Raw genomic sequence first — 13,676 nt, 5'->3', positions numbered from 1 at the left:
GCTGTCTAATTCTTAGCCTACTCTACTGTGAGAACAAGCACCAACCTAATTAATACATGAGCATAGCGTAGCCTGCACCTTGCTGTATCCATGCGTACTTTGTCTCCCTGCTGTGGTCCTTTGTGGCTCAGTTTCACTTTATTTATTAGTTTAAAAAAACAGATCAATTGAAACAGCTGCTGTTGTTGTTGTTCTCTAATCTACACGTATTACTTTTGTCAAAATCAAGTTTGCGAGGATGTTGTTTGGATGTCCGAGCTTTACCGGGGTTCCGCAAATGCAGCGGCGAAATGTGTCTGGCGTCAGTACGACGTAAGAAGAATCCGGGTCCGTGATGACAGCTCACCATGGTGACGACAGTTCCAGAAAATGACCACACATAGATTGTTGTACTAGAAATATGATTGGATGAAAACATTATGTAAAATGTATGTTGTAAATAGCCATATGAGTTATGCACATTGTTGCCCATAGGATACATCATGGTGTTTTAATTGAAAGTGATTATAATTTATCACTATCATTTCCTACGTCAGAGTGTCTCTGGGTTTATGTGGGCTATCTTAGATGGAGTCAAGTGTTGTAGTGAAACTTTAAGCACCCAATATATGCATCCCATCGGCCATAAGACACTAGTGTAAAGAAGGAGAGAAAATGAAATATCTGTGGACACACAAGTCTCTCTGTTCCTTAAGTTGCCCTAAAGTTAATTACTTTTCAGAGCCTTTGAGGATGGAATCTAAATACAGGGTAAACTAATACAAAGATTCATATTTAGGCCTATATTTTCATTTCAAGCCGATTCTTGTTATCTGTCATCAGAGGACATTCCAAGTGACTGACAAACACACATTTGTTATGAAGTGATCTGAACTGACAAGTAATGGCTTATCAATGCAGCTCTGAGCATAATGACAGATCAGACAAGAGTCGTTGTATATGAAACTGCATTCTGAAGTACTGATTTCATTATAATTGTATATCTCCCTCTAGTGTCCATTCCTTTACCTGCAACAATCTTCTAAAGCAAACGTGCCATGGAGAAATCCTGGACTGAGAAAACCGAATTTCTAATACTAATACTACTCAGAGGTTACAACCACTACTAGCCTACTAATAAACACAAACATTTTCAAAGAATTGGCAGTGTTATGTATTCCAGTGCAGAGAAATGGAAATCTGACACAAACATACAAGAAGGTTTTTATTGATGTGGTATCAATACAATCAAGTACTGTAGATTTTGTATAAGCAGACAAACATTTTCAATCAAAAAGAGTGCATTTTATACCCAAATTCTATTGCATAGAGTGCACGCAATAGCCTTGTATGACAAAAATCCTATAAGTAGATACATTGTACATTACACAAATAGAAAATACAAGTCCACAAATAATCCTTCACAAACAACGCTAGAATGCTAACTACATGTTGTAAATGCTCTTAACTCATCAATGCTGTTAAATACCATTTATACGTTCTAGGCTTCGGTGGTCAGTTTTGGCATCCCTATTAAATTATCATAAATGTATAAATACATCTTCATTAATTCCATGTGCAAATGGGAATGGCCGTTTGTATTTACTGAAACTAAAACAAACAAATATCCCTTAAGAACCGAAGCAAGGCTTTTTTTAAACTTTTTTTTGTTGTTTTTATAAAGAAAAAAACAGAAAACAGTTCAAAGCAATTTGTGATGGAGACGGTACATGGATCTTACTGACACTTGTTAAATGATTTGCACACAGGGCAAACTTCGCAAGCGACATTGTCTTTAAAAACAAACATAAGGACAGCGAGTAATAGCCACATGTAAGTCACATCACCATTTCATATGTCCAAAAAAAAGAAGAAGACAAAAAAGGCAACATACAGTACATAACGAGCCTTGGACTGTCTTTTAGACTCATGTGATAATGATACATCGCAGCTGTGGGTGTGTTCATGTTATGAGACAAATAGGGTAGGAACAAGTGCATTGTTTGCATTACATAGATGTAAAATACTGATTAGGCCTTATCCTAGCACTGCTTTTTCAGAGCAACTTGAATAGTCACTGTTTAGTGACACTGCATAGTTGATGGTTTATAAAAATGTTTGTTAATCAGTGAAAGAGTATACATTCATTCTGATTGCAAAGTTTAATATTTGGCACAGTCTTTCTGTACATTGACATTCCTCCATCATGATGTAAGGTAGTCCTTAATTCAGTGTAATGAAAGTATTTGGGGCTGCAGAAGTTACATTGGTATTTTTTTCTGAGCTGAGGCATTTAAAGGCACGGAGAAGGTCATGTAAGCACCAAATTTTTCATTGTGAAATAACATCCGACAATTTTGCCCAAACCTCTTTTTCTTTCTCCTGTCTTCGGTAATTGCAACAATCAATAAAATATCTTGTACATTTCACAGAATGTATTTTCTTTTTTGTTCATGACTTGTACAACACAGATTTATTGCACACTATTATTCCATTCATTGGACTAATATGCAAATAGTCTGTTCAGTGTTAACCAGTGATTCATGTCTAAAAATGTTCTTGTCTCAGTGTGTCAGTTTAATTTCTGTTTTCTCCCATAATCTGTTTTTTACATTCATCAATCACTTATTTTATAATGTGTTCCCTTAATTTGCAAAGGCACCATTAGAGTGTCATAACGTAAACCTATTTGGGATTTTCTTAAAAACCTGACAGAGGTCAACCTTTTTAAGTAAAATTTCTTGTGGAACATTGACAGATCTGTGAGCTCTTCCAAATGTTTTGTAACTTTACTCAAGTTTATTATTATCTTTGCTGAAGTGTTTATGACCTGAATGCCAGGGGGACAATGTGACACAACTACACATATACACACACCCATTCACCCACCCTCCCACCTATACATTCACTCTCTCTCTCACACACACACACACACATATTGACACAGTGACAGGCAGTTAGGTACACATACTGGAACATACAAGCACATGCATACGCATACAGCATGTAACTTTAATGTTTCATCCAACAGAAATGAGCAAATACACAGCTCTCACCCTTGGCCTACCACCTCTCCAAGAAATCTGGCAGGGGTTTGTTAAATGTTACACAACCTGTATTTCACAACCTGTGGGCCTCAGTCAGTCCCTTTACTTATTCATGGAGTAAATGCAGATCAATTCTCATTTCCAGCCATATAGTTTGACAATATTCCACTCTGAAACATCCTGTGCTTGTTGCCAGGGATCCTTTCATTAAGCTGAACTAATTCAGCTATTTTTGACACTAATGTGGTTTGGGAATTATTGAAAATATTTTTATTGAAAACTACAAATAAATCATTTGCCCAGCAACTAGTCACGTGCAGTGAAGGAGAAAATGGATGAATTTTATTTGTCATCCATTTACCTCATTGTTTTCTTAAGTTGACAGCATCTTCAAAATTCTGCAGTATATTAGTCTGGACTTGTATGGCAGTACAGACTGTTCACTTTGATTTATTAATCAGGAGTATACCATTAGAAAGCAGTGATGTCATGGTCAGAGCATGCGAAGAGGATGACTGCAACATGCATATGGGAAAAGGGAAAAACCATCAGATCGATACAAGGAAACAGTTCATCGATCCAGCTATAGTTGTGCCCTTACTGTCCATTTGCAGTTGCTCTCAGTATCTATTCTATGGCATGTAAACATTGACTGTATGCATACATATCGTCCTCAATTAATATTGTCCTGAAAGTTTAAAAAAGGCATTGTCCTTGCATGATGTTGTTGATGCTTTTAAAAAGGCCAAATCAAATTGAATAATTCTAATACTGTAAGGTCATACTATTCTTGGATTGTATTTCTAAATTGCATTTCTGGATAGTTCAATAAATTATATGAAATACAAAGACCCATAAAAATGTGAACCAGAAATGGTTGGCTACTAAGTTCAGACGGAAGCAGAAACAGATGTTTATTCCAACTAACTGTAAAAATATGTATCTCACTCTAAAAATAACTATTTAATCCCAATAATAATTGTAATAAAGCAACTGTTTAGAGTACCAAAAAGGTCAAACAAAAGGAAAGTGAAAATAATGATCTTATAGCACCAAATGTCTTGTTTTACTATTGTTTGTCTATATTTCTAAGTTATATGTTGTACTGTTGCTCTTTATGTCAGTATTGTCATTCACTGTTTAAGTAGGAACACAAGGAGGGCGTGGCTGCAGCCAGACGAACCAATCACCCCCCCCCCATGGTCTGGTGATGTCGTCCTTATGATGTCAGAGCATGTGGGCAGGATGTGCAGTCACATGGGAAGGTCTGTTACTAGCACATTACAAAGTAAGGCACTTAATAGTCTGAATCCAATAAACAACAACAACAATGATGACAAGGACCAAATAATAACAATAAAATTATGACAATATAATAATTAAAATAATATAAGCTAAAAACACCAACATAAAATACAACCCAAAACACACATTTGAAGGACACTGAAACACAGAACACAGTATGATATTCCTTCCTGCCTTTTAAATCTTTCCATATTTCATTCAAAAAAGTTTTTTTTCTTTCACTGATATTGTTGAGGGTGAGAGATAAAGATGATGGAAATAGTATTGAGAATTTCATGGGTTTTGTGTTTCTATTATGGCTGCAGGTATTTTAGGTTTAGGGCTGCTCTGAGGTGCCAATATAGGAACATGTTGGGAATAAAAGGACAGGGTTATGTGGGACAGAGCAGGAATCCTGAGAAGGAGGAGTGGATGTACTCGGTGGAATAGAGGCCATTTGCCTGATCCGAAGGCATCTGGACCCATACCTGGTCACCCTCCTTCAGCTCTAGGACAGCACTTCCCGACGCCTGGTCCATGTAGCCTTTCTTGTATTCATCATAGGTGTAAGTGGCTGGTACATTGTTCTTGTACAGTGCCACCCACAGGCTAGTTCCCTTTACATGCATGTGGTAAGCAAAGTAGTAGACACCAGATATAGGAGCAGTGAACATGCCAGTAGCCGCACTGTAGGCATTTTGCCCGTTGTACAGGGTCCTGTCAAATTTGATTGGCATGCCAGAGGGAGGGAAAGGTGTGCTGAGGATGGCTGTGAAGGCTGGTGCTACAGAGGCAGAGAGTGGGACTTGACTGTATGCTGGCCCTTTCCTGTCCCCTGGTACTTCATCCCCTTCCAACTCTGAATCTGTTGGACCTGCAACAACTGTTTGGCCATTTCCTGGAGGACCTGGAGGCCCTGGTGGCCCAGGTAGGCCAGGGTTACCATTAAGTCCAGCAGTGCCTGGTTTCCCTGGAGGACCTTGGGGACCAATAGCTCCCTTCTCTCCAAACTTACCCAGTCCTGGAGACCCTGGAATTCCAGGTTCACCCTTCAGGCCAGGGACACCTTGTGGCCCCATGGGACCCATGGGGCCTTGAAGACCAGGAATACCTGACTGACCCCTGGGACCTGTTGTCCCCATAAACCCTGTCTCACCTTTTGGCCCAGGAGAACCTGTCAGCCCAGGATTACCAGGTATGCCAATATGCCCTGCTTCACCTTTGGGTCCAGGTTTTCCAATAGGACCATGCAGCCCAGGGATACCTTTGTCCCCAGGGATACCAGGTTTTCCAGAGATCCCACTCGGGCCTTGGTCACCTCTGAGGCCAGGCAGTCCTGGAGGACCCTGGGGCCCCAGCTCTCCCTTCAGTCCTGGAATGCCATGTTTTCCTGGGAGTCCCATTGGGCCTTGAAGTCCTTGTGGTCCTGGTTGCCCATCAAGGCCTGACTCCCCAATTGGGCCCACCATTCCTTGATCGCCTTTGTCCCCTGGGAAACCAGGCAAACCAATATTGCCCTTGTCTCCTTTTGGCCCACCTAGACCAGGTTTTCCATAGCCTGGAGTCCCAGGAAATCCAGGAGCACCTCTGAGCCCTGGCTCACCTTTCGGACCTAGTGGACCTGGTACTCCTGGCAGTCCATCCAGTCCAGGCTTCCCTAACCCAATTGGCCCTGGCAAACCTTGTAGACCTGGAGACCCAGCTTCTCCTGGTTCTCCTCGATCTCCCGGGAGTCCATTATCACCTTTAAGACCAGGTGCTCCAGGCAAACCTTTTGGTCCAGGCTTGCCTACACCTGGAAAACCAGTTTGTCCTGCACTGCCTTTTAGCCCAGGTGGACCCCTTATACCAGGAGCTCCTGGCTTCCCATTTCCATTATCACCCTTAAACCCACGGTCACCTGGTGGGCCAGCAAGGCCCTTTAATCCTGGTTCTCCCCGTGACCCAGCGGGGCCTCTGATACCTGGAAGCCCAGGTTTTCCATTTAGAGATAGGCCAGCTGGGCCAGGGAGGCCGGGATGCCCTGGAGGACCTCTAGGACCTGGTTCACCACGGGGACCAACCTCGCCATTAAGCCCTGGCATCCCCTTTAGTCCAATCTTTCCTGGAAGACCTGGAAGTCCAGGCTTGCCAATTCCTGGAAAGCCAGGAGGCCCCTGAGGGCCTGGCTGGCCATTGAGACCTGGCTTCCCCAGTCCAGGTTTTCCTGGAAGTCCTGATGGCCCAGGGGGGCCTCTTGGTCCAGGTTTCCCTTGGGGTCCTGGTTCCCCCTTCACTTCCATCATAGGTGGCATATCTAGAAAAAGAAATGGTGATCATGTTGTTAGCGTAATAATGTATTTCTAAACAAAAAAGAAACAGAAACTGGAAAGTGGGCATTTTGATTAAAAAAATAAAATAAAATTGCTGTACAGGACCCAAAGTTTTTTAATAAATCACCCAAAAGGGCAGAGAGGGCTATTTATCAGTCTCATTCACTCCAATGTTATCTGAGCTCTCAATCTCCTTGTCCAAAAAGGAAATGATAGTGATGTATAAATTGTCACAGGTCCTTTGTTTTAAATTGTATTCACACGTCATCTACCAGTATAGCCAATGAAGTCACTAACTTTTTTTTTTCCAATGTGGCTTTTAGTTTTTGAGTTACAAGAAGTTGTTTGGTGAATAATGTTGACTTTTGGGTAATGGATATGAATGTGGGTGCTTGTCTCACTCTTAACACAGGGGTAGACTGTCACCATAGCAAACTGGGTGTTGTAATGAGTGTATGTTACAGTTTAGCTTCAAGCTTTTTAGCAATGCATTTCAGCTCATAGAGTGTCTTCAGATAAAGCAGTTCAGATTCCAGTTCAATTCATTTGACATTTCTCAATTTTCAGCAGTGCTTTGCAACTCTCTGTGGTTAGGCTAATGCCTTTTCTTTTCCAAAGTATTCAGCAAATCAGTTCATCTGTGTGATATTTATACAAAGCATTTCTTCTTTCAGTCTTTCTTAACAGTTTATTACAATTTTCAGCTTTGACAGTACTAAAGTTTAGTTAGTTAGTTTAGCTTTTTTAGCAATGTACGTGTTTAGGTAATGCAGTTCAGCTTCCAGGTCTGCCAGTTTCACATTTCAGATTCCAGGTTTTTCAGCAGTGCAGGGCAATGTATTTGAGCTTTCAGGTTTCTGCATGATCAGTACTGTGTTTACATACATTTTTGGCAGGAAATTAGTTTTGTAGTTTTACTTCAACTTCTTTGGTTTCTTAGCTTGTAATAACTAACAGGTTAGTATCATACCTACTACCTCAGAGTTCTCATTATAAGCTGAATGAGTTTGCACACAAATGACAAATTTTACTCACCAGTAACTTCTAAATAAATCAGTCCATAAAAGGTTAATCTGTAAAAAGTAATATGCCTTGGTCAACCAAGTTGATTAACTCCTAAAAATGTAGATAGAGACAGTGAACGTTGCGATTCCTAAGGCACTGAAGGGAGAACAAGTAACCTGGTGTCCGAATACATGTCCACTGCAAAGGACACAATATTATCACAATATTATTATCTGGGAAATGAAAATTCAAACTATCATGTCAAATTATAAAATTGGACATCTTGCAGTAATGTCATAAGACATTTTGACTGTTGGAAATCTAAAAACAGAGAAAGAAAATCTTTTGAAATGTAGTTGTACTTTAGTTATGTGAAAATGGATGGAAGTTGCATAACATAACCTTGAATGGGTTCAGGGATGGAGGAGTCTTTTCGTGACTCTACTGAATTCACTTTTATACAATATTTTTTCCTGACTTGATGACCTTTCCTGTTACGTTCACATTGATTTTTTGACTGCTTGGACCATTTATACAACCATCCATCATGACAAGTTAACTTTTCTGTTTTCCATCTGACTTATTTGTCTAATTGTGGGATAATTGAGTTTGAATGAGTGACTAAAATACAAATTTCTTGATTGTGTAACAAAGAGGAAACCAGATTGAAGATGTCATACATCATACATTCACTACTTTTTCCAAGCAGAGCAGAACATAGCCAGGTCAGATAGAGCAGAAACACAAACTTGATCTGTAGAATATTACAATCACCACTCAATCACCACCAATGTACATGCACCACAATTTCAGCTGATTTGTCAGTCCACTTTACAACACTGTCATGTTTGAAAATAAAATAAAATTGCAGTGTACTGTGGAACAACCAATCCAAACTAGTTTATTCCTTCAGCTTTATCAGTAATTTCAACTTGGTCTATTATTCAACCATATCCAAAGAAAATGTTATCTGATGCATGAATACAACTTACTTAGTACTTATTATTGATCACTTAACTGTCTCAGGTGTGTCAATAGCACTAAATATGAAAACCATACTTTTCCCCTTTGTTTGCAACAATCTTGAAAGAAAGTGTAAACTGGGATTGTTCCCTTTATACTATTATGACTGTGACCATAGGCCACTACTTCCCTCTACTGGCAGTTAATTAGATATACAGCCTTTTCAAGGTTAATAATTGAAATTCAAAACAATTTAGTGAGAAGCTTAATGGCATGTTTTAACACATGTAAAAAATACTTGGCTTGGAATAATAATTTGTATTTCCAGATTTTTCCACATAAAGTCCAATTTACCTCATTAGAAATTCTTAAAATTACATCTAATCCTTCTTCCATATTGAAAAATTCACAATTATGAATATGCACTTATTATTCATTTCAAACATATAACTGCTGGACACCAAATGTCTCCCACTTCAATGAAAAGACCATTCTCGTGAGTTAATTGTACTCTAGACCACAAATGGTTTTCAAACTAGTTGAGGGCACAAATCATGCTTGTAGATACATGTGTTGGACTCAGATTTAAAGTGAGAACTGAGAAACTCAAACATCAAAGTGAAGTAACAATAAGCGAAGCACATATTGCTTGTGTGAAGAGGTGCTATAATGATGCTAAACAGCATTTTGGTTTTAATGTTGTATGATCCCAAGTATGCTGCAATTGTCATTCAGTCTGTAGTTTGAAGCCAAAAAAATATTTTATGCTTGTTCAAAAGGACACAGAGACAGACAGACAGACAGACAGACAGACAGACACACAGACACACACACACACACACACACACACACACACACACACACACACATTAAGTGAGCAGTCTGGAATCATTATAACTTCTGCAGTACTATAATTTAAATATATTTGGGATCAAGAGCATTAGGCCTCAAAAGATAAATGCAAAACTCAGATCAACTTATAGCAAAAATTCAATGTTTGCAGTGTGAGTTTTATTCCTGTGGTTGTGGCTATTATTTGTATCATGCTAAAATGTTGCCCACCATTTTCATTGCTAAAATCTGTGGGTGAAGCAACATTACAAAAGTCCAAGAGGGTGAGGAACACAAGGGGTGAGAAACTCAAGCAAGTTGTAAACAACCCCACAAATGTGTTTATGTGTGGCATTTTTTATTAGCTTACAGTTCTACCTCGAAAAAATGGTTTAGATAATATGTGTAAATACTGGGATAGCATGGTTAATTGGTTAATTGTACTTCATCTTAAACAACTGCTGAGTTTAGTCTTGTTTCCTGGGATGTAGCTCCACTGTATGCTATCCATCAAATCATTTGGAGGAGAGAATATGGTGATTACACTTCAGAGGTTAGAATGGCCTCCTTAATAGTTGTTGCAATGTGTGACTCAGAGTCTTAAATGACTAATGTGTAGGATTTAGTGGCATCTAGTGGTAAGGTTGCAGATTGCAACAAAATGAATACTGCATATGTTTGGAAAAACTTAACAGCAAAATATTTTCATATTGCCACAGTCTCTTAACTGATCTCAACAGAGATATGTTATTACTTATTACACTCAGAAAATTCCTATATGTGGGACATTTAACATAAAAATAATAGGTACCATTAGAAAATATGGACCTATGGTATGTTTTTTTATATGACTACTACACAAATGCTCTTTGATAGTTGACTTGACAGGATTTTAATACTACACTTAATACAATTGCATATAAAGAAACTGACATGTATATGATTAATTAAAAGCAATTAAGCAGTATAATAAAAGCTGGTATAAATGTGTTTCCACACACTTGTATTCATGTGGGCCTCTGTGACTGAAAGCTACATGCTACAATTCAAGAATTTATTATTTAAGGAGTGTTGTAATGTAGAGACAAAACCACCAAGTGGCAGTAAAAGCATTGTATTAACTTGAGCAACAGGCTGTATTAGTTCCACTCCTCCAAATCCAAATCCAAATCCTGTTTCTGCCACACATTTTGCAATCCCATTTTTTAGAAAGCATAACTTTTGATTGTGTAAAATTCGTCTGGCAAATCGTGTTTGATGTTTCTGTGAGTGATTTAAATTACACATTTTAACCATGAATTTGCTCTCAATATAACTTCAAGAGAAGAGTCAAACATAGTTTTATGGTACTGAAATGAAAATGAGTACCCCATTTGCTTTGCAAGTTGCTTTGAAAAGGGGGCCTCTAATAATACAAGGCACATTCCACATGATCCAGAACTCGAATTTGTAGTTGGAGTCAAATTTGATAATGACAGCAATGACAGCATGAACATTTTCTCAGGATCATTATTGCAACCTCCCTTTACCAGCTCCCCTGTCTGAGCTTTTATTTCTTCTATTTTTATTTCCTTCACACCCTCTGTCCCACAACTGAAGAATATGTGATAAACAGTGGGGTAACAGCATCCAGATGGCAGGAGGAACAACTGGCCCAAAGGAGCTCAGCAAACAGTGGGCAATCAGGCCTCCATTAGGCCTCATCTGAGGACCTGCCAAATGCTGCTGGACCCACAGGATAGGGAGACACATATTCCAGTAAGCCCTTTAATGACATCTTGGACTGGGACACTGGAGACTTGTTTTGTTTGTGGGAAGTTGTTTTTTGTGTATGTCTGTGTAGTTTTGGAGTTATTGTGCATATATGATGAGATGACACACTACACCAACATGCATTACTCACCAATGTAATGTCCCTTGCCCTCTCGGAAAGGGGGTCCAATAGGCCCTTTCATCATGGGCTGCATGTACTTCATGTGGGGTACGGGGGGATAGCCTCCAGCAAGAGCACGCCCCCCCAGCATCAGTAGCATACAGGCAACAGACAACAGCATGGTCACCAGCATCCCAGGCTTCAGACGTCACACACAAAGAACTGGAGGCATAAACAGAAGAGGGACATTGGTTTAGAAGAAGACATCAGGGGATATGTGTTAATGTGGTTCCAATGGACTGGGAACTGTGTTCACCAACCTGTGAAATGATTGGCAATCACCAGCATAAGAGTATAACAGGATAAAGCAGGCTGCATCTACACTTACAGTGATAATAAGTTATGAAACCATAATAGTGTAATACTAAACATCATACAATACAATACATTTGTGGAAAAACACTTGAAATGTTTCTAAAACTTGAAGGTTGCGTGGCATGGAAAATATGCATTTACTGTTTATTGGCTGAAAAGGCTGAATTACCGCCATTGATGCACTGACATTAAATCTCTTCTTCTGTAAAGGAGATTTGGCTTTACATTGTTTCTATCTCCGCTACAAGCCAGCCACAGACAATATGGCCAAAGGAAACCAACAAAGCCAAGGAAGCTTGTTTCTTGCATGAAAGCATGGAAGATATTCATTCTCAAATATAAATAGACAAAAAGCTGGCTGACATCTATTAAACCATACGTTATATTGCTTTACTATGTCCACATTCTCCAGCACTGTTGAGGGATAAGCAGAACGGTCCCTTAAGTTTAATATGTGCAAACAAGTATATAACAAATTTATGTCCCTGCCGTCAGCTGCTACACAGGTACTTTATGTGGTAAGTACTTGGCTGGGTTAGTGTTTGGCCTAGATGGCCCTCAGAAACTGTGACAGGCAGATCTGTTGACTTTAATTTACTTCAGGAAGAAGTGACCACATCGTCCTCTGCCAAATATTTTCACAACCGTGGTCAGGTGTGAAAAGGAAACCACCAGAGGATAGTTAGTGTGTTTGTGTATCATGAGTGTGCATTTGTGGGTGTCCAGGACTGGCTTGAACTAGGGAAATGGTGTGTGAAAATGGCATCAATTTCCACTCTCCACCTTCGCTGAGTTCTTTTCGTCAGCTCTCTTTGGACTGATGACTGTCTGAGGTTATTTTGTGATACTATGTAGTCTCAACCTGCTACCTTTTTAAAGGCCAACAATGTCACGCTTATATTGAGCTTGAAATTGTGTAAGGCAGAGAGAGAACGCCCCATAGCTGTGAAAAACTGTATCCTGTGAGTTCCCTCTAGAACAACTGATTTAACTGACATGCAGTATTTTCATACACTTATAGAATTGTATAGGGAATAGGAGGTGTTAAACAAAAAAGACTAACAAATGAAATAGACTTGAACATGCTACAGTGGATCTCAAGCTTCAAATATAAATCATAGATCACACATGATATGAATATTCGCATTCCAAACTTGCTTTTCTCTTCACAGATTGATTCAGTGCAGATTTAAGCAGGAAGACGAGCAGCTTATTACGAAGCACAGGAGTTACATGAACATGGCTTGACATTTTCTAATTTGAAAATGATCTGACATTTTTTCTAATTTGAAAATGACTCCAAATTACACACTGCAGTTAATTGGAAGCAGGGGTCGGATGTAAACTGGAAGTTCACAGCAGACCTCAACTCACAAGCACTTAGAAAAAGGTGTGTTCATTGCCACCATGTGTGCTGAGATCAGGTCTGTTTTACAGCTTTGTTCTTGCCCTCGTCTGCGATTGTTTAGCAGCCACATAGCAGGGCAGTCAAATTCTTGTTTTACAGCCATTTACAAAAGAACAAAAGAAATTTTTTTTGTTTTGCCAGTCATAAGTGTGTGTGTCTGCTGTGTCTGTGAATGCTTGTTTGTGTTGCTATGTGTTATAGAATAGACACGAGTCAAAGATCACTTCTTAATTGTTCATGCTACACTGGAACCAAAGCTTAATCATGAAAAATGAAGAAAAACAAAGATGTTAAGAGAAGCAAACAGGAGAAACAGAAAATGCAGTGTTGTTAGAGCAGTGTTTGGTGGTTGGCCGACTTGCTGGCTGGCTGGCAGGGAAGCTCGTCTGGTATGGGGGTCTGTGGTTTTGGTGCAGATGCAATTTAACAGTCGGTTCTGGATGCCCACCATTCTTTTAAGAACCAGTGCGGCACACACTCAAAACACAGAAGCTGCACATGAACAGGGATCAGACACAGACAGGCTGCTCACAGACCTCCACAATCTGTTTATCAAATGTCTCAGTTGAAAAGCTCTGCAGACATTATTAAAGAAAAAA

At 39.4% G+C, this 13,676-nt stretch overlaps 1 protein-coding gene across 1 annotated transcript; it reads right to left on the bottom strand.

Annotated features, from left to right (window-relative positions):
- Positions 1-4,458: 4,458 nt before the first annotated feature.
- col8a2 (collagen, type VIII, alpha 2) lies at positions 4,459-11,487 on the bottom strand. Its single transcript, XM_053334328.1, has 2 exons — positions 11,325-11,487; positions 4,459-6,606 (listed from the first exon to the last, which is right to left on the bottom strand). Exons 1-2 carry the CDS (start codon positions 11,485-11,487, stop codon positions 4,703-4,705), a joined length of 2,067 nt encoding a protein of 688 aa, XP_053190303.1. The 3' UTR covers positions 4,459-4,702.
- Positions 11,488-13,676: the final 2,189 nt, after the last annotated feature.

This window comes from Scomber japonicus, chromosome 15, assembly GCF_027409825.1.
Source record: "Scomber japonicus isolate fScoJap1 chromosome 15, fScoJap1.pri, whole genome shotgun sequence".
Classification (NCBI taxonomy): Eukaryota; Metazoa; Chordata; class Actinopteri; order Scombriformes; family Scombridae; genus Scomber; species Scomber japonicus.
The sequence above is the reverse complement of the archived record's forward strand: the minus strand, read 5'-3'. Positions and strand labels throughout refer to the sequence as shown.

Bases quoted from the DNA above. Each gene is read 5' to 3' on its own strand.
- col8a2 (XM_053334328.1), bottom strand. From the start codon at position 11,487: ATGCTGGTGACCATGCTGTTGTCTGTTGCCTGTATGCTACTGATGCTG. The intron at 6,607-11,324 runs GTGAGTAATGCA...TTCTTTTTCTAG, and splicing joins GGGCAAGGGACATTACATTG to ATATGCCACCTATGATGGAA.